Source organism: Myxine glutinosa, chromosome 11 (assembly GCF_964187855.1).
Source record: "Myxine glutinosa chromosome 11, kmMyxGlut1.1, whole genome shotgun sequence".
In the NCBI taxonomy this organism is placed as follows: Eukaryota; Metazoa; Chordata; class Myxini; order Myxiniformes; family Myxinidae; genus Myxine; species Myxine glutinosa.
Genome location: NC_136271.1, coordinates 42,698,105 through 42,718,277, shown reverse-complemented (window position 1 = coordinate 42,718,277; position 20,173 = coordinate 42,698,105). Strand labels below are relative to the sequence as shown.

At 43.7% G+C, this 20,173-nt stretch overlaps 1 protein-coding gene across 1 annotated transcript in view; it reads left to right on the top strand.

Annotated features, from left to right (window-relative positions):
- Positions 1–20,173, top strand: part of PAK1IP1 (PAK1 interacting protein 1) — a 52,013-nt gene that overhangs the window by 23,461 nt on the left and 8,379 nt on the right. Inside the window, exons 5-8 of the mRNA XM_068130539.2 lie at positions 9,628–9,680; positions 14,867–15,012; positions 15,791–15,888; positions 17,717–17,816. Coding sequence (XP_067986640.2) covers positions 9,628–9,680; positions 14,867–15,012; positions 15,791–15,888; positions 17,717–17,816 — 397 coding nt within the window. The remainder of the gene's footprint in view (positions 1–9,627; positions 9,681–14,866; positions 15,013–15,790; positions 15,889–17,716; positions 17,817–20,173) is intronic.

Here is a 20,173-nt window from a genome sequence, read left to right as displayed (position 1 = left end):
AAAATGGTACATGCTGCTTCCTCTCGTGACATTCACTATTAATTTAAAGGATAGAGCATGGATAAACCTGACATGTTAGCATCCAATGGGAGGAGGAAATGTCCTCAATTGCACCGCTGAATGCGGAAAGAAAACTGATGATGTTGGTGTGAAGTGTAACTTCCTCGAGCTCAGAGAGAGAGAGAGAGAGAGAGAGAGAGAGAGAGAGAGAGAGAGAGAGAGAGAGAGAGAGAGAGAGAGAGAGAGAGAGAGAGAGTGTGTGTGTGTGTGTGTGTGTGTGTGTGTGTGTGTGTGTGTGTGTGTGTGTGTGTGTGTGTGTGTGTGTGTGTGTGTGTACGTGCGTGCGCTTTCCCTTGCTTGTGCGCTTTTTGCAGCTCTGCCATGAGCCTTAAGCCATGTAAGCCGTAAGCCCCCGTCCATCCCCACCAAAAGGACATTGAGTTGCATCTTGTGTTTAATCCCTCAATTGCAAGAATAACCTGTCCCAATTAGTAAGGGCATTTTATGAGATATTTCACAAATCTGTTAACTAAATTGTTACCAAAAAATTTCTTCACCAATATGTTTGTAAAGGTGTGTAATAACATGTAAATGTGTTAAAATGTTGAAGTTCAACTCCCGTGGGAAACCCAGAAAAAAAGCTGTTGAATTCGGGTACCGAAAAATTCTTTTCGAGAATTTTTATTTTTTTTAATCGGCCCTTAAGTAACTTATGAGGGGTCAAATAAGGGTTTTTCATGATTGAGTTGATTGTTAACATTTATATTTTCACTTTTACATTTACACACAAAGTAGCTTTTATTTCACATACATATATAATACTCAAGAGTTATTTCTCATTCACAATGTCAGAAGTTTCAACAGTCATTGTCTATGTCTTCTTCAGACTCAACAACATCATGACTGCAGTTTCTGCATGTAATGCCATTACAGACTCCACAGGCCGAGATGCACGTGACCCCATTCTTCTTGCAGCTGCATCGCCGGTTGCTGCAATCTCCATGACAATTACAGCTCGTGAACTGCAATAGCTCCTCAGGAGCCGTGGGGTCCAGTGTTGGAACTGGCTCATACCCATGCACACCTATTGTCCATCCATAGTCACTGGGGTTCAGAGACATGCTCTGTAGAAGGATCCAGTCCCGGGTCTGCAGGTAGGCACGGAGTGAATGTTGTGCAGCTGCACCCTCTGTTGGAGGTAGAGTCTCTGGTTTGATCACTCCTGCCACTGCCTTCCTTGAGAACATGTTGTACCGAATTTCACCCAATGTGGTATCTCGTCCATGGTAAATGGACCTCAAGCGCAGCATCAACCGCAACCTCATCATTGATCTGTTCATCGGTTTCCTCCACAATGGTGTCAAGAGTGCCAGAAGTATCTGGAACATCATCTCCACTCCTACTATTAAGGAAGCAGTATTTGTAGTTTTGTGTCCGTGTAAGACTCAGTGTATCCCAGCCGGTGGAACTTGTTGAGCATCCATTTTGACCCAAATCTATGATCAAGTTGTATGGCAAGCCCCATTTGGTGTGGCAATACTCCAGGCCGAGGTCGACAGGCCTTAATAAAATTCTGCCCCCAAACGGCAACTCTTTCGTCTGTCTTGACAATCGGTCTCAAGAACATCTGAAGGCTTGCAGGAACAAGTGTCAGCTGACTATCGATGTCAGTCATACTGTGTGTGGTGGGGTATGACTTTGGACCTAAATCAATCAAGGCAATATCATTGGATATGAACTTGAGTGCCGTCTTTATGATCTGAGTCTTCTCATCTCCATGGTCAAGATTAGCATGATGCTCTTGCAGAATATTGTCGGTGCCATCTTTGAGACAGAGTACATCTGCCCTTCTTTCCTGTGTTGTGAAATACAAGGTGTCTTCGTATTTCTCTAGAAGTTTTATCTTTAGCCAATGCTTTGAATAAGAAAGGCTCTTCTCTGGTGACTGATCAAACTCCTGCAGCTTTTCATGGACTTGGTCCATGTTCATTACCCCATGCTCTAATTCTGAGTCTAACCATTCGCAGAATTCAATAAAAACTGCCTCTCGCTCCTCATCAATACTCCTCTGTCCTCTCTTCCTTTTTCCTTCCTCATCAGTCTTGGACAAACTGTCACCTCTCGCAAACATAAGTTTGCATCGCAAATGGTACAGTGTTTCTTCTGCTACCAAGTCGTTGATCCCTTCCAGGCGTCCAGTGACTTCAGTGCCCCAGTCATCCCCGCGACTCCGTGCTGTCTTCAGCAAGCTTGCCTTCAGTGTATCTGCAGTCAAATTATCTGGCACTCTATTTCTTTCTAGCTTGTGCTGGATTATTTTTGTAGAGCTGGGCTGGTTGGTTGCAAAGAATGCATACATCCTTATACAGGAGGTCAACTGACTGTGATCTTCTAGAACTGCAGCCAGTTGATGAACTGAACTCACAAGTAGTGCGTCTTCTCTTCAACTTTGATGACTCTTTCTCTGCCTTTGATGCTTGAGCTGACTTCTTGGTGGTTGCAACAAAGTTGTTGTACAGATCATTTTTACACTTCTGGTGGTACCTCAGTTTTCCTTCCTTTTGAGCCTCCTTCATACGTTCCACAACAGTAACATTTTCGACAGTTTCTGCTTGTTTCAATAAAGTTGAGTATCCCTTTGGAGTTGCCTGTATGAGCCTTTCAGCTGGTGTGTCCGAGCGTGCACAGATGAAGCAATTGAGCACAGGTGGAGTAACGTCTTCATCCATATTGCTAGACTCCATGTCCTGCAAAGTAGAAAATGAGATATATTTAGAAATTATTTTTCCACAAAGGAGTGTCTGTGGTGAAATATAAATGTTAACAATCAACTCAGAATCATGAAAAACCCTTATTTGACCCCTCATAAGTTACTTAAGGGCCGATTTAAAAAAAAAAAAATTCTCGAAAATAATTTTTCAGTACCCGAATTCAACAGCTTTTTTTCTGGGTTTCCCACGGGAGTTGACCTTCAACATTTTAACACATGTTATTACACACCCTTACAAACATATTGGTGAAGAAATTTTTTGGTAACAATTTAGTTAACAGATTTTCATATGTTTCCCTTACTAAATCTAATGTGGAATGTATCAAACAGATAATGAACTCTAAATCATGCACAGATGTCAGGAATGGAGTGTTTTTGAGAGAGGTTATACCAGCTGCACCGCAGCTTTACAATGTGTGTTTAGCCATCAAGACGATTTTTTTTTTGATTCCCTGGCCACCTCAATTATCAACTGGAACTCGTGTGCAATAAAGCCTTTCATTTTAAAACAATAACATTATACATTGATTTTATAAACATCTAAAACGAAAAGAGAAGTTTTTGGCAAAGTACAAATGATTGTCCGTTCACATCTAGTGTGTGTTCATGTGTGCTCGTATTGTGTGACCAGTGTGTACGTGTATGGTCCTATTCTTTATTGTGTGCATTGCAGACTCCATTTAACTTGACTCAGGGTCACTGCCATGACTCCGAATAGGAGGGGCGTTCAAAAGGTTCTACAAACGAGATGTCATTAATGAATGAATTTACTATAATAGTGTCGTGTGATTGCCCTCGGTTCAGACCAGGAAATCACGGATGGAAACGAGCTTAATGAGGCGACGATCAATGGCGGATTTGATTCTATGTGCGGGAGGAAGAAGGAAAGAAGAAGAAGCGGCGAGATTTACCTGATGGTCCGCGCGCAGTCTTCAACCTGTGAAAAGTAACTCGCAAACGAAAACCGAATTATGTACAAAAAGAAACCATTTATTCTTCGGAACCCGATAACAAAAAACACGCTGATAAAAACTAAACCTATGTTGGATCCCACTCACAGACTTCAACAACAGCACAGGGGAATAAATTAAGCAAATAAATTGTTGTGGGTTGTGGGTGCATCTTATCTCTGTCTGGCAGGCAGGAATCGTTTGGCCGTTCAGGCTCCGTCAGGCTCCGGTGTTGGCGCGAAGCAGGCCTCCCCGCGCAGAGTGGTGGGCGATACCATCGATTCTTTGTAATCGCGATTACTGATTACTTTTGCAAGGAGTAATCGAGAGTAATCTACTACTTGGTCTCATTTTTGTCACTCAGTTTTTTTTTGTGTTTTTTTTTGGGGGGGGGGGGGGGGGGAGTGGGGTTGCTTCGAGGCGGGTTGCTGTTTGTTGTTAGAGACGGGGACTAGTTATTTATTTTAATCTTTGAGTTGATTTTTTTTGGGAAGGGGGTGTCTTTTCAAGTTTATTTTTCAAATCATTGTTGCGATCGCAATGCAAAAAATGAAAATGAAGACGAAATCAATTTATTTGCAGCAAGTTTTTAACGACATGTACAATATAGGAACATGACTTTACAAGTTCTTGTTAACTAACAAATACATGTTGACATGCTTGTCTTTGAGGTGATTTCTCTTCTCTGAAATCAGCTCCCCGGCTTTGGAATAAAGTCGCTCAGACGGCACAGATGTTGCTGGTGCACAGAGATATTTTTTTGCCTGCTTTGCCAACAGAAGGTATCCAGCGGTGTGTTCTTTCCACCATGTGAGGGATTTTCTTTCATCCCAATGAGCTTCACTTTCATATAGGAATCTGCGAGTGAACTCGGTGTACAATGCAGCGAGAACATAAATTTAATAACAATGTAACTGGCAAAATCTAAAATAAATCGAAATAAAACAATTTAATAGCTTTTATAACAATTTAATAGAATTTGGCATCTGCCAATCACGAGGACATCGGCGACCATCGACTCATCCAAGTAACCGACTACTCATGAAGTAACCGATTACTCCACCATTCTTAACAGTAATCAAAGTAATCGATTACGCCCATCACTACCCCTGCCCCTGTTCACCAGGCCTCAATGCGTCCTTGTTCGCGCTCCATTAGGCCTCACCGAGCACCTCGCTCGCGCCTGGGTCGTCACGCTTCAGTGGCGAGGCTCACCCGTACGCTCGCTGTTCGTACATGAACGCAGAGGAAGAGAATCGTCGGCGCTCCAACGTCTTCCCAACATCCAACAAGCAAGGCAATCTTCGGATCGCAAGGGAAGAGGTCCAAACGGGAGAGAGAGGAAAAGAGGTCCGGGCAGGAAGGAATCCAACAACGAGAAGCAGGAAATGCCGGCTCGCGAGTCGTTTTGTCGTGAGTCGTCCGACGTCGGCTCTCTTTCTGCCAATCAGTGTGTCGCTTCTTCGTGGTCTTTCGCGCCTTCCTCACCGATTGGCCAAGCGTCTCTGGTGTTAGTGTCATCGGTCGGTGGCCAATCAGTGTGGCACGTCCTTCACCTTCCTTACTCTCCAATCGGCGACCTGGTTGTTACTCGCCCCTCCCCTGGCCAATCACGAGTTCTCCTGGGCGTGGCCCTTGGCCTGCCTGTTCGATGTCTGTTTTCATGCCGGCGAAGTGTGCGGGCGCTCCCGGTCTGTTTTCCGTTAGTTCCTCGTGGTGGAGGGGGAATTTAATTAGTGTGGTGATAATGGGCCTAACTAATGTATGTGATGTGTTGCCATAAGGGACACAGATATGATCACAGGTTCGACATACCGGGGAGTTAGCATAATCCCTATCTACCAATCACACCATCATCCTTGTATGATCACAGATATACACTTAATTCCGACAAACCGCCTAAACAAACTTATTACAGGTGAGGATTCCTATCATGACAGCCGGAGCGTAATACCTGCGCAGATCTACCTGGATCTATATATCACCCTACCCAAAATTCATAACAATAGTTTACGAATAAATTTACTTTATATTTACTATAAAGATGAATTTACTATAATAGTCCAAGAAATGTCAATGTATTTTTGTCTTTCCATATATAAGTAAATGTTGTTCACAAATAAGTTTTTCTCTTATGCCTCCGCCCACAAAGTTTCCGGAAGCATTATGTTTTCGGGTCGTCCTTCCGTCCGTGGTGGGTTTTTGTTATGGCGATAACTTGAGAACGGCTGTAGGGATCTAAGTCAAACTTGGTGCAGGTACGTAAAATGAGGCAAAGATGAATTTTTTTTAAAAACTGATTAGATTTTGGGGTCACGAGGTTAAAGGTCAGAGGTCATGTTAGGCAAAAATCCTATTGCCGTGATAAATTGTGAACCAGTGATGGGATTTTGACTAAAGTTGGTAAAAGTATTTATTATGATGCAAAGATAAACTGATTACGGTAGATTTTGGCATCAAGAGATCAAAGACGAGAGTCTGTAATAGGTTTTTGTTGCCCCGATAACTTAAGAATGGCTGAAGGGAACTAAGTCAAACTTGGTACAAGTATTATAATAATTTGAAGATAAACTGATTAGATTATGGGGACAAGAGGTCAAATGTCAGAATTCCTGTAAGGTAAAAAAAATTCTGTTACTACACCAACTTGTGAACCAGTGATGGGATTTTTACAAAACTTGGCACAAGCATGTATAATATGATGAAAAGATGAACTGATTAGATTTCCACATCAAAGGTCAGAGGTCATGTCAGGTAAAAAATATCAGGTCAGGTCAGGTATGGGAGCATACGCCGGAGCAGCGGGTCACCGCATCGATTTTCCGACGATACTCCAGGTACTCCATCCCTGGTGTTGGGCTAGCGGCTAGGGTGCCGGCTTAGGATCCTAGGATCCTGGGTTTGAATCCCGGTCCAATCGCTGAATTAACGCCAGGGGGGTTGACTCAGCCTGTCATCCTTCCGAGGTCGGCAAATTGAGTACCAGTTCACTGGTAATTCCCTGCTTGTCGTTAAAGGCGGCAAAAAGGGTTGGCGTCAGGAAGGGCATCCGGCCATAAAACATTGCTTCAAAAAGGGGACCGAAAAACAACAACAACCACGGTTCCCGAAAAAGGCCAACCCCTGCTTGCAGGGAAAAATGGCCTCTAAAGGTGGTTTTACTCCAGGTACCTCCGTCTAGCCATCCCCAGGCTGATGCCTGGCCCATCCCTATCTCCTTGAGATGCTGATCAACCTGCTGCAACCACGAGGCACTCGGTCGGCCCGTTGGCCTCCTCCACTCACGAGGCTCCCTTGCTGAGAGTATCTGGTGAGCTGTATCAGCATCCGGAAGACGAGCCACATGTCTATACAGCCGCAGCTGACGCTCACGGACCATACAGGAAACAAATCTCATCTGAGTCTCTCTCAGCAACCGCTCGTTGGACACAAAGTCCAACCAGCGATAGCCAAGGATTCTCCGAAGAGATTTGGTTCCAAAGGAGTTATGTCTCATTCTCTGGCCTTTGGTGAGGATCCAAGTCTCGCATCCGTAGAGCAAGACTGGAAGCACCAAGGATTTCAAGACTCTTACTTTCGTCCTCCTGCGTAGATATTTTTTAAAACCATTAAAATGTGATACTTCCGAACAGCTTTTTTTTTTTTTTTTTTTTTTTTGTATACAAGATCGAGGCTCGTGAAAGAGCGAACATTAATCACACAGAAAGACAAACAGACACATAAAACAAATAACATCGGGAGCGGTAGACAAGATGGGGAGAGAGGGGGAAGGACACAAACACAACATTTGAGAGCAGGGACCGAGAGACATCGAGAGATCTGTGGGAGGGAGAGGGCTTTGGGGGGGAGGCATGTGAAGGGGTGGGGGGGTGGGAGAGGTATAAACATATGGACACTGCCAGGATTTCCAGGAAAGAAGTTGGAATTTCAAACAAGGTGGATCTGGGGTGAATTAGTGGGGGTAGAAAAGATCAAGGTTATGGATGGGGGAAGATAAGAGATGGTGGTGAACAGCTGTTTTAAAGACCTGGAGGGAGGAGAGGGATTGAAGGGAGTGTGGGAGTTTGTTCCACAGGCGGGAGAAAAGAGGAATGAAAGAGTGAAGGTGAGCAGAGAGCCGAGATTTCGGCAGTTTAACCATCAGAGGGTTGCTGGCAGATCTTGTGCGACCTGTAGGAATATTTGGGGGACAGAGCACAGAGAGAGCTGGGGGAGCAAGGCCAGAGAGGAGTCGGTAGAAGACAGAAAGGCCACCTACCTGCCTGCGGTGAGTGAGTGAAAGGCTGAAGATATTTCTGAAGGCTGAAGCTGAAGATATTTCAATCAAACTTGGTACAAGTATGTATAATGATGTAAAAATGTCGGTGGAGGCATATCGGTCGACGTCGCGACATTGGAGATTGCCGTTCTAGTTTCTTGCTCATTCGTACATACCTGTATTGGAAACATTTTAATGCGATGGCGTTTCTTCAACTATTGCAAGCATCTGATATTTAGAATTTTTTGACACTGCAAGTATATTGTTTTATTAATGCCACAATAAACATTGAAGGTTTATCGTAGGATACACATCGTAACTAATGGTACCCGGTGTGTACCCTGGTTTAGAATAGGTACACCGTATCCCTGCGTGTCGTAAGAGGCGACTAAGAGGGTTGACGTCAGGAAGGGCATCCGGCCATAAAAAAAACATTGCCTCAAAAAGAGAACCATGACAATTAAGAAAATAGGGCAAAATGGAGAAGATTGTTATGGGGACCGCAAGGCTAACCCCCGCTCTAGCAGGGATAATGGCCTTAAAATGCATGTTGTTGTTGTTGTTGTTGGTTTATCGTAGGAATGTGTTTTATTGTAGGTTAATGGGTAGCTACCTAACTACTACAGAAAGTAATGTCCCTGACCGACGTGAGTTGCGGGAAACTCCAAATCGTAATTTCATTGAGAAATTGATAAAACCTCCCACCCACCTTAGAACACCTGCCTGAACCCCAAAATGTTTGACAGAAAGTTTGGTGGGGCTAACCCCAAAACTGAAGGAGTTGTTCGGGAACAGACAGACAGTCGTGCTTTATTATGTCTATTTGTATTTGTTCACGCTTTTATCTAGAATTGTAAGGTTGTACACTGGCAACAATATGTACTAAGACACAGAGCATGTGTCGTTTTGAAGAGAGTCCTTCTTGTCTGTCTGTTCACTTCCTGCCTGGACTGATTCTATCCGTTGTAGCGGTGAATATAGTTGGGTACAACTTATGAGGATTAAAGTGGCAACATTTCTTGGGAAATGCATTTTTATTTTATGATTTTTAACATTGCAACATAATAATTCTTCTTCTTCACCCCTTGCACCATCAGGTGTACAAAGCTTCTGAGGCAGTTTGATTGGTTAAGCTGCTGTGGGTTACAACCTGGATGGGTCATCACTCCAATACAAGACACTCGACTACAAGTGTAGGAATTTGGAATTTGGCCATGATGCCGCCGATAGCTCACCTCTCTTCACGAAAGACACCGTGGGATCTGTAACATCCACTAACTAATGGTATTAAACGAGGCACCCAGTTTCACGCCCATTTGAGAGGGACAGAGCACACATTGATGAATCCCCTTTCATGTCAAACACCAGGATGGCAGTTTATAGCTGGGTCGATATTCAAACCCAGGCAAGATAGCTCAGAGGCAAGTCTGCACAAATAACCCCACGTTATCCTGCCAGCCCTTCCTTCATAATCACAATGTACCTAAAATACTGAACACAATATCACCACACGGGCCTGATCAAAACGTGCTGCAGGCCTTCTCTGGTTCATGGGCTGGTTTCCCATGCCTTTTGTAGAGGAAAAAAAGGCAGCAGCTTTATAATAAGCTCTCCAATACATGGTTCAATGATTGCTGTCTGTATTTCAGGACCTGGAACCTGATGAAAGGAAGGTCTGCATTTGTGAAGAACATCAAACAAAGTAAGTGTTTATCGCCAGCTGTGTGCATTGCTGATACATCTGTGTTTGTTAATTATCCTAACATTGATGGAAATTATGAGTTGTATGAGAATTGGCAAATTAATGTTGAAGCATTATCAAGATAAGCCTGGTTTTGGCTTAGCGGTTCGGGTGCTGGCTTGGGATACCTAGGATCCTGGGTTCGAATCCCGGTCGATTGCTGAATTAACACCAGGGGGTTTGACTCATCCTGCCATCCTTCCGAGGTCGGCAAATTGAGTACCAGTTCACTGGTCATTCCCTGTGTGTCGCAAGAGGCGATTAATAGTGTTGGTGGCAGGAAGGGCATCCGGCCACAAAACATTGCTTCAAAAAGGGGACCACGGTGCTCCAAAAAGGCCAACCCCTGCTTTGCGTGTAAAAATGGCCTCTAAAGGTGGTTCATTATCAAGATAAATTATTGCTGGAGAATGTTTTTCTTTTGCTAGAGATGATAACTTAATTGTTTTGATATAATTCTCCGTTTTTCAACTGTTGTGAAAATGTAGCCTCGGTAGAAAAAATATTATGAAAGACTAATGTGTAGGGAAAGATAATATGTGGGATGTAGGTGTGGCGGAGTGGGGAGATTGTTTTGCGGCAAAAAAGGTGATTTCGCAGATGTGATTAAAAAAGGGCAAAAAACTTGTCATTTATGTGATGAATTTGTAGATGAACCAGACTTAGTGGCAAAATAGTTGGAATGTCCACTTTGAGTTGTTGATTAGCTCTGGTGAGTTCTGCTGGAAAAGGCCGTGGCACAAAGAGATCCGATCAATCTTTCTGGAGCGACCCAGAAATTCCTCACATCTCAGATGTTGTGTTCTTGCTTTGTAAAGCCAGAGCCGCACATTTTTCCTTCAAATCTGTTTTATTAACTCAACTGGACTATGTCCAGCTGAGTTTTTGTTGACACCCAGGGTCCGTCGTCCGTTGTCCGTCCGTCTGTCTGTCTGTCGTCTGTCGTCTGTAAACAATTCGACGTCTACGCTCTAAAAGTCACAAATATTGATTAAATTTGATGAAACTTGTTATGCAGCATCTTTAAGACACAAACTAGTTTGGGATTGCATTTGCGCGGTGCACGCCCAACAATGGGCGCGCAGGGCGGCCATATTGAAAAATCAATTTTTGTCATATATTTTTTATCACATAGAAACTATATAGTTTGTGGTTCTATTGTGCATATTCTAACCATATTGATATAGACCAGTTGAGTTCAGGTTCCCTGGAACCTCTAGTTATGTGTACCATGGGCTGGTAGAGGTTGTAGTTGTCAGTGGTGTCGTCGAGTCTGTTTGTACTGTAAAATCCGAAATTAGTGGTGTCCACAGAGGATGTGTGAAAGGTGGACATGATCAGCGCTATAACTGTGGTCGTGCTACCCTGACAAATCTGGGCAGCAGGGAACAGTGGCAAAGATTTGGCCCGCGGCAGCACTCGTTGAGTTTCCTCGCATGCCTCTGGATAGCTCTCGGTCGCACCTCTGTGATCACCTTCCGACTAGACACAAACTCCCTCAGGATCGGACCCTGGAAATGGACTGCTCCAGATCTGCATGAAATCTCCCTGGTGTGCAAACTCGTCTTTCACCACTCCGTGTTGGGTTTTTATTGTTGCCTGCATGGCGTCACCGACAACGGCCACTTTCTGCAACTGACCAGATTGGCTCAGGGGTGCTGTGATCTGGTGGCTGGGTTAGTTACTGAAGTGTCAGGGGAGATGTGGGAGAGAGGAGTGAGCTTTTCAGGCAGAGCATCGTTTTATCCAATTCTGGGGTGGCGAAGGACCACGACCATTGCAGTTATGAAATGGCAATTATCTGGCCGAAATACGGATTAGGTGACATGGTTTGATGGTATGTGTTTGGGAATGAAGCATGGAAATGGGTGTTTGAGTCTAGGTGTCGGAAAATAATGATTTAAGAATGGCAGTTCGAATATGGCAGGTCGTGTATGGGTGTCGGAAAATAAGGGTTTGGAACTGAGGTTCGAATATGGAGTTGGAAAATAAGGGTTGGGCACTAAGGTTCAAATACGGAGTTGGAAAATGAGGGTTTGGAAATGAGGAAGAAAACATTGGGGAAGAAAATAATGGGGAAGGTTCTACCTATAATTACCACACATCTCCCTTGCCCCTGATACGAGGATGGGTAACCTAAATAAACAATCACTATGGAAATAACTGATATATCCGATATGTTGTAACCCAAATTTGGTGGCATTGACTTGTGGGTCTGGAGAAAAAGATTTTTGAAGGAATTTACTAAGTCCGCAATTTTGACCTACTTAAAGTCACATGACTGGAACGAGCTTTGCAATCCCCGTCACCAGTCAGGAGCAGAATATTGCTGCCAAATTTCAGCCAGATCGGCCCAGCGGTATGGCCGGAGAAGTCAAAATAGGAGACGGACGGACAGTTAGATGGACGAACAGACGGACGAACGGTGCACGACGACGATACCTTATCTGGGATTCCAATTCCAGACAAGCTAAAAATAAAGGTTCTTTCTGAAATTTCTCAGTGATACAAGACTCAGGGAGTAGCTTGTACATGTAAAATGTCAGACAAGGACATTGGGAGAGTTGAGTTTATTTTACCTGATGTACAAGGACATTCATTGACAATGGACAAATCGGCATTTTTTTTTTATCAGTGGCAAGGATTTGAACCTGGGATCTTTAGCATCACATGTTACGTGCTCAGATGAATTCGCCAAACGTATCATCATATAATTGCGATCTTCATCCCTTGAGTCTGGGATTTTAAAATATATCACCGGAAGCTTGTTTCTCATAAAAAATATTTAAAAACTCGAATACGATTTGTTACATTTTTCCTTCATTGCGAGAAGCAAAATGTAAATCTGTCATATCAGGAAATATCCCAAACTGAGTTTATTAGCCCCCGTTTGACATCGTCTGAAAAAGGGGGCTTATGGATTTGGTCTCGTCCGTCTGTCCGTGCATCCGCAACAATATCTCGGAGATGTATCATCCGATTTTGTTCATGCTTGGCAAAAAGACAAAACATGATGGTATACATATACACAAAATATTTTTCACGATGTGATCAAAGATGGCTGACTGGCAACCATTTTAGTCGTTAAAAAAAAAAACCCGATGTTGAACACGTCCTCAACGATTTCTCGGACTTTGCCAATGTTGTTCAAACCTGGCACACGGATTATGAATACGTTTGTCTTTTTCCGAGACAGATACATATATGTACGTCTTTTTTTTCCGAGATCAGATCCAGGATCGCCGACTGGCGGCCTTTTTGTTACTTAAACATCTCTTCAACAAATTATCAAATACGCATGATCCGATATTGTTGTTCAAACTTGACAGAAGCACAGTACATGATGGCAAACACATGCACCTCACTTTATTTTGCAATCTGATCAAAGATGGCCGACTTCTTTTTTCTTTTCTTTTTTGTATACAGAATCGAGGCTCATGAAAGAGCTAACATTTATCACACAAACAAATCAAATAGACAAACAAAATATATAAAAAGAGGGAGCGGTACACAAGATGGGGAGAGAAGGGTAAGTACACAAACACAACATTTGAGAGCAGGGGCATCGGGAGATGTGTGGGAGGGAGAGGGCTTGGGGGGAGGAGGCGTGGGAAGGGGGTGGGATGGGAGAAGTATAAAACACAAGGAGACCAAGGACTTCCAGGAAAGGAGTTGGTATTTCAAAAAATGGATTTGGGGTGAAATTAGCGGGGGTAGAAAAGATCAAGCTTTTGGATGGGGGAAGATAAGAGATGGTGGTGTACAGCTGTTTTAAAGACCTGGAGGGAGGAGTGGGATTGAAGAGAGTGAGGGAGTTTGTTCCAGAGGCGGGAGAAAAGAGGAATGAAGGAGTGAAGGTGAGCAGAGAGTCTTGATTTTGGCAGTTTAACCATAAGAGGGTTGCAGGCAGATCTTGTGCTACCTGTAGGAATATTTGGGGGACAGAGCCCAGAGAGAGCTGGGGGGGCAAGGCCGGAGAGGAGTCGGTAGACGGAAAGACCACCAACCTGCCTGCGGTGAGTGAGTGGAAGGCCCTCGTAGTTAGCTTCATCGCGGGAGATTCCAATGATTCTGAACGCTTTGATTTCAACAGCATGAAGACGAGCTAGGTAGACTGGCAGCCATTTTAGTTGTAAAAAAAACCCGATAATGAACAGCTCCTCAACCATTTCTTGGAAATATATTTACTGACCTTGTGCAAACTTGGCACACAGATAATGAATGATGGGTTTACAAATGCACGTCATTTTTTCCCAGATCAGATCCAAGATGGCGGACTGGAGGCGGTTTTGTTACTTAAATGTGTCTCCATCCATGTCTCGGACATGCATCGACCAATTTTCTTCAAACTCGGCACAAAGACAAAATATGAGTTTACATATGAATGAATGAATGATCGTTTTAAGGCCATTTCCCCCGCTAGAGCGGGGGTTAGCCTTGCGGGCCCCATGACAATCATGGTTCCCTGCTTGAGGCAATGTTTTTATGGCCGGATGCCCTTCCTGACGCCAACCCTTGGTCACGCTCTTACGATGCGCAGGGATACGGTGTACCTATTCTAAATCGGGGTACACACCATGATCATTCATCCCAGCAAGCTGGTACTCAATTTGCCGACCTCGGAAGGATGACAGGCTGAGTCAACCTCCCTGGCGTTAATTCAGCGATCGACCGGGATTCGAACCAAGGATCCTAGGATCCCAAGCCGGCACCCTAACCGCTAAGCCAACACCAGGCTGGCTGTTTAAAAAAAAGTTTACATATGCAGAAAAATTTGTTTTGTCATTCAACCAAAGATGGCCGACTGACAGTCTTTAACTCCATACAGCAAAATTATATAACCATGGTGGGGGCTATGACATTTTACATCTTTTTCTTCTTGTTTATGAAGAATCAGGTGAATGATGATTTTATGAATTATCGTTTTAAGGCCATTTTCCCCGCTAGAGCAGGGGTTAGCCTTGCGGGCCCCATGACAATCATGGTTCCCTGTTTGAGGCAATGTTTTTATGGCCGGATGCCCTTCCTGACACCCTGAAACTGAATGATGATTTTATGATATCTGATTTGTAAAACCATCAAAGGCACAGATGTGACACTGCAGGATTTTGCTGGAGCTTGAAGGGTAACAGATGATCCCATTTCAGTAGCCGACTTGGTGCTGTGGTCGCCGAAGGGAGATTTTTACATTGTGAGCCGGAATAACCAAGTGGATGTATACAAGCTCGAAACTGCTTCAGTAGTTTGGACTTTCAGCATACCCGTGCGCATTTCATCAGTCCGATTCATCACGGTGAGTTAATTCATTATTTTCAGTGTTTTGCTGATTGATTGTTTTTTTGCTTGTTAGAATGATGCTTTAACCCATACTGTGCACATTTTTAGGTTATTTCGGAGTATTTCTCCAAAATAACCTCAGAGTGGGTCCCGGTGTCTGGCCGTCTGTATGTTCATACGTCAGTTGACATTTGACGAAACCATCTTCTCTTCACACAATAAACGACTGATTATGGACCAAATTTGGTTCGATGCATCAGGACAGCAAGCTCTCATGGGTTTGTGCCCCTCATCCGGATCTGCCCATTCAAAGGATGTTAATTGGGGGGAATGTCTGCCCCAAATATTGGTATTTCATTCAAAAATCTTCTCAGAAACCGACAACCGGATCCAGACCAAAATGGCCATGCGGCATCGTGACCATGCCCGAACCTTAAGTTGTTCTCCCCATAGGCATATCTCCCCTGGAAAGGGGCCCACGGCCTCCCTTCCCTAATCTCTCGTATTCATTAAAACATGTTTTCCTCACAAACTACATTACCGATATGGACCAAATTGGTATGATACATCCGAACAGTAAGTCTCATGAGGTTGCACCGTATCTGCTCCCTATAAGAGGCTGAAAACACAGGTTTTGCCTCAAATTCAGGTAATTTATTTTAAAATCTTCTCAGAAACCATGGGTAAATTGTCTGTAACAGTCTGTAACATCATTGCTAATACTGTCATCATCTTGGTTGCGCAGATTGTTTGAAGTTTAATCATTGCTAAACCAATGATTTCTGTGTTTCCAGGAGTCCATTGTTGCAGTTTGTGGGGATTATGAGAAGATTCATCTTTACGATGTGCAAAAGCAAGCTTGTGTGTGCGAATTCAAAGCACACGATTTGAGGTGAGCCTAATTTGAGCCATATCTCGGGCCTCATCATGTTGGCTGAAGAAGTGTTCCACAGTTATTCAGATGGCATACCTTGTCTTTTTTCAGTAAAATTTTGAAAAATAATAATAAATATCCTCAATTGAATAATTGCAAAAGGTTGGCCAAATCTGAAATCATTTTATAGTTCCAATTATGATTGTTTAAAATATAGCACAATCTGCAAAACAGGTTTTGCAGCAGACAAGTGGTATAAGTTTGTTTTCGTTTATTTATGAGAAATGTTTGTCCCACCAAGTTTCTCAAAGAAAGGAGTGTCTGTCTCTACCATTCATGATGGGTTGACAGTCTTTGGAAATGTCGACTGCAATTTAATATTGTCCTGTTCTTGACTGAGGGAAACGCTGTAGTCTTGCGGTGGAGCTGGCACATAAATTACATGCAGGCCAAAATCATTAAGAGATGTCAGTGTACTTTCATATCTATCTATAATTCCAGTAATCTCTGTCTGTACGTTTGTACGTTTGTCTGTCTGTGACCGCTGTTTCTCGACAACCACGGGTCCGATATACTTTTCACTTGCCAGGTATATTGCTGGGGACCCGAGGATGTGCCTTTTCAAGGTTTCATATTAATCGGACAATTACTTACCGAGCTATGTCCAAAAAACGATTCAACCAATCAGAGAGCAGCGAACGATCGCGTGTGCCGAACGTGGCGGACACACTCTGCCTCGGATGGCACATTTGAGAGCGTATTCATTTATTTCACGTTTGCAAACTATGTTGGCGTTAAACTATGTTTTACAACTAATAAAAACGAATTTGCGATTCATTCGCTTTCCTGCGCGTTTGTGCACGCGATGGCGATTTCTTTACCAAACTCCGGAAGCCGTTCGCTTTGGACCAAACCATTGCATGTAAATAGAGGGGGGGGGATTGTCACCACTCGCAAGCCGTTCGCTTTGGACCAAACCATTTCATGTAAATAGAGGGGGGGGATATAATTTTAGATATAGATATAGTACGGGCATGCCCTAGTATAAATACAAAGGCAATAGTATACAATAGACTTGCAGGTCTGGAGGGAAGAGTGAGGTGAAACATCCTCTGGAAGGTGGTTCCATGAATGGTTGAAGCGAGGAATAAAAGTTAAGGTGTACTGTCAGCCAGGATTTTTTAAAGTTCAACCAGAAGGGGTTACCGGAAGAACGTGTGCATCTAGGAGATGCTGAAGAGGGTTGGACTGAGGGAGAATGGATGGGAGAAAACAGACCACCGGACCTACCTGCGATGTGAGAGCGACACCTTGTGCTTGTGCCTCATCATGGAATATTTCAATAATGTTGAAAGCTTTAGATTCCACAAAATCCAGAAGAGACACATGTGATGCTGCAGCACCAGCCCATAGTAGGCGAGGCAGTTTCATTGCTTATGGGGCACAATCCTGATCGTGTCGCCACTTCGACGCAGGATACTCAAATGGTTCATTTTCCCCCGGGCTGATACTCATTTTGCCGATGTCAGAAGAATGAAAGGCTGATTGACTCAACCAACTTGGTGTTATTTATGGCATGGCAGCGGATTGAACTTAGGACCTTGAGATCTTGAGCCAGCCACCTTAACTGTTAAGCTACCACCAGGCTTACATTTTCCCATTGGAAGGCATTAATTTCTTAAACGTGCTAAATTTGATTTGCTCCTGAAAGAATTTGACATTGTAAATGTGTTTATTTTTACGTGATATGATTTAGCTGCTATCCACATTGGTCAATGAAAATGATGTGTAAAGAGGATATTCCATTTGAGAGGGTTGCCAAGTGTGATTTCCCTGTGTGTTTCAGAATAAAAGCTCTACACTACTCATACTGGCGTGGAATTCACATCTTGCTTTCAGCTTCGAATGATGGCTACATCAAACTTTGGAACATCGACCTGTCACATGTAAGAATCCATCAAAATTGTTTTCGAATAGCTGAGCCACCTTCCCCTTATCAGAGCTTTCAGTCGCAAACTTCAAAACTACAGAATCTCAGTGGAACTGAGAATATTATCAACAGCATAATAGCTTACAAAGATGAACAAGAACGGCACTCAGTAGAGAGCATACCTCTGCCAGGTGAACAGTTTACGTTTTGTATTCCAGAGTAGACCAGAAAATCACAGTACGGAATCGCATTTAATCAAAATCATCCGTCCACAACTTTTTGAGATATCCTGCTATATATCGTTTTTGGCCCGATCTCCCAATGGTGAAGAATTACTTAGAAATTAAATAACTCGTATCCGAATCCATATTCAGATCTTCACCGAAATAGAATCAAATCGTCCTTGTCACACACCCAACCTCTCCACCAAGTTTCGTCCAAATCCATCCACAACTTTGAGATATCCTGCTATGTATCGTTTTCGGCCCTATCTCCCAATGGTGAAGAATCACTTTAAAAATTCTACAAGCCGGATCCGAATCTGGATCTTCACCAAAATCAGATAATTTCGTCCGTGTCACATACGCTACCTCTCTGCCAAATTTCATCCGCCCACAACTTTTTGAGATACGCTACATGGCAAAAAGTATGCGGACACCCCTTTTAATTAGTGGATTCGGCTGTTTCAGCCACACCCATTGATGACAGGTATATATAATCAAGCACACAGCCATACAATCTCCATAGACAAACATTGGCAGTAGAATGGGCCGCACTGACGAGCTCAGTGACTTTCAACGTGGCACCGTCAAAGGATGCCACCTTTCCAAGAAGTCAGTTCGTCAAATTTCTGCCCTGCTAGAGCTGCCCCGGCAACTGTAAGTGCTGTTATTGTGAAGTGGAAACGTTAAGGAGCAACATCATCTCAGTCACGAAGTGGTCGGCCACATAAGCTCATAGAACGGTACTGCCGAGTGCTGAAGCACGTAGCACGTAAAAATTGTTTGTCCTCGGTGGCAGCACTCACTACCGAGTTCTAAACTGCCTCTGGAAGCAACGTCAGCACAACAACTGTTCATCGCGAGCTTCATGAGATGGGTTTCCATGGCTGAGCAGCTGCATACAAGCCTAAGATAACCATGTGCAATGCCAAGCGTCAGTTGGAGTGGTGTAAAGCTCGCTGCCATTGGACTCTGGAGCAGGTGAAACGTGTTCTCTGGAGTGATGAATCGCGCTTCACCATCTGGCAGTCCGACGGACATCTGGGTTTGGTGGATGCCAGCAGAATGCTACAATGCTACATGCCCGAATGCATAGTGCCAGATGTAAAGTTTGGTGGAGGAGGAATACCAGCATCCGCAGCTTATAGTCATGGTCTGGGGCTGTTCTTCATGGTTCGGGCTAGGCCCCTTAATTCCAGTGAAGGGAAAACTTAATGCTACAGCATACAATGACATTCTAGACGATTGTATGCTTCCAACTTTGTGGCAACAGTTTGGGGAAGGCCCTTTCCTGTTTCAGCATGACAATGCCCCCATGCACAAAGCGAAGTCCATACAGAAATGGTTTGTCGAGATCAGTGTGGAAGAACTTGACTGGCCTGCACAGAGCCCTGACCTCAACCCCATTGAACACCTTTGGGAGGAATTGGAACGCCGCCTGCGAGCCAGGCGTAATCCCCCAATATCAGTGACCGACCTCACTAATGCTCTTGTGGCTGAATGGAAGCAAATCCCCGCAGCAATGTTTCACCATCTAGTGGAAAGCCTTCCCAGAAGAGTGGAGGCTGTTATAGCAGCAAAGGGGGGACCAACTCCATATTACTGCCCACAATTTTGGAATGAGATGTTCGATGTTCTGGTGTCCGCATACTTTTGGTCATGTAGTGTATTTTAAAAAGTTATAGACGGTTTATGACTAAACTTGGGGGAAGACTTGGTTAGGCGACAAGAACAAGCCAATTAGATTTTGGTTCAGGTCCTAATCCAGATCCGGCCTATCAGTGGGATACAAAACGTAAACTCTTCAGCCTGGTGGAGGTATGTGCTCTCCTGAGTGCCATTTTAGTTATTATTATTATTATTATTATTATCATCACAAGATGTAAAAAGGAATATGCTATGACACATAATCAAGCTGCTGAATGTTTGGGGAATGCTTTTGATCCCCTAATTGCCAAGAACTAATTGCCCTTAATTTGATGGGTTTGCTATTGAATTAGTCATGGTAACTCTTGGAATTCTCACTTTTAATTTATCAAGTAAATAAACAGCTTCCTTTTTTGGTGAAATGTTATGATTGCAGCTGTTCTTTAGATTGAGAAAGTCGTCTTATAGACCTAAGTGATTATGTTGACATCCGACTCGTGACGTG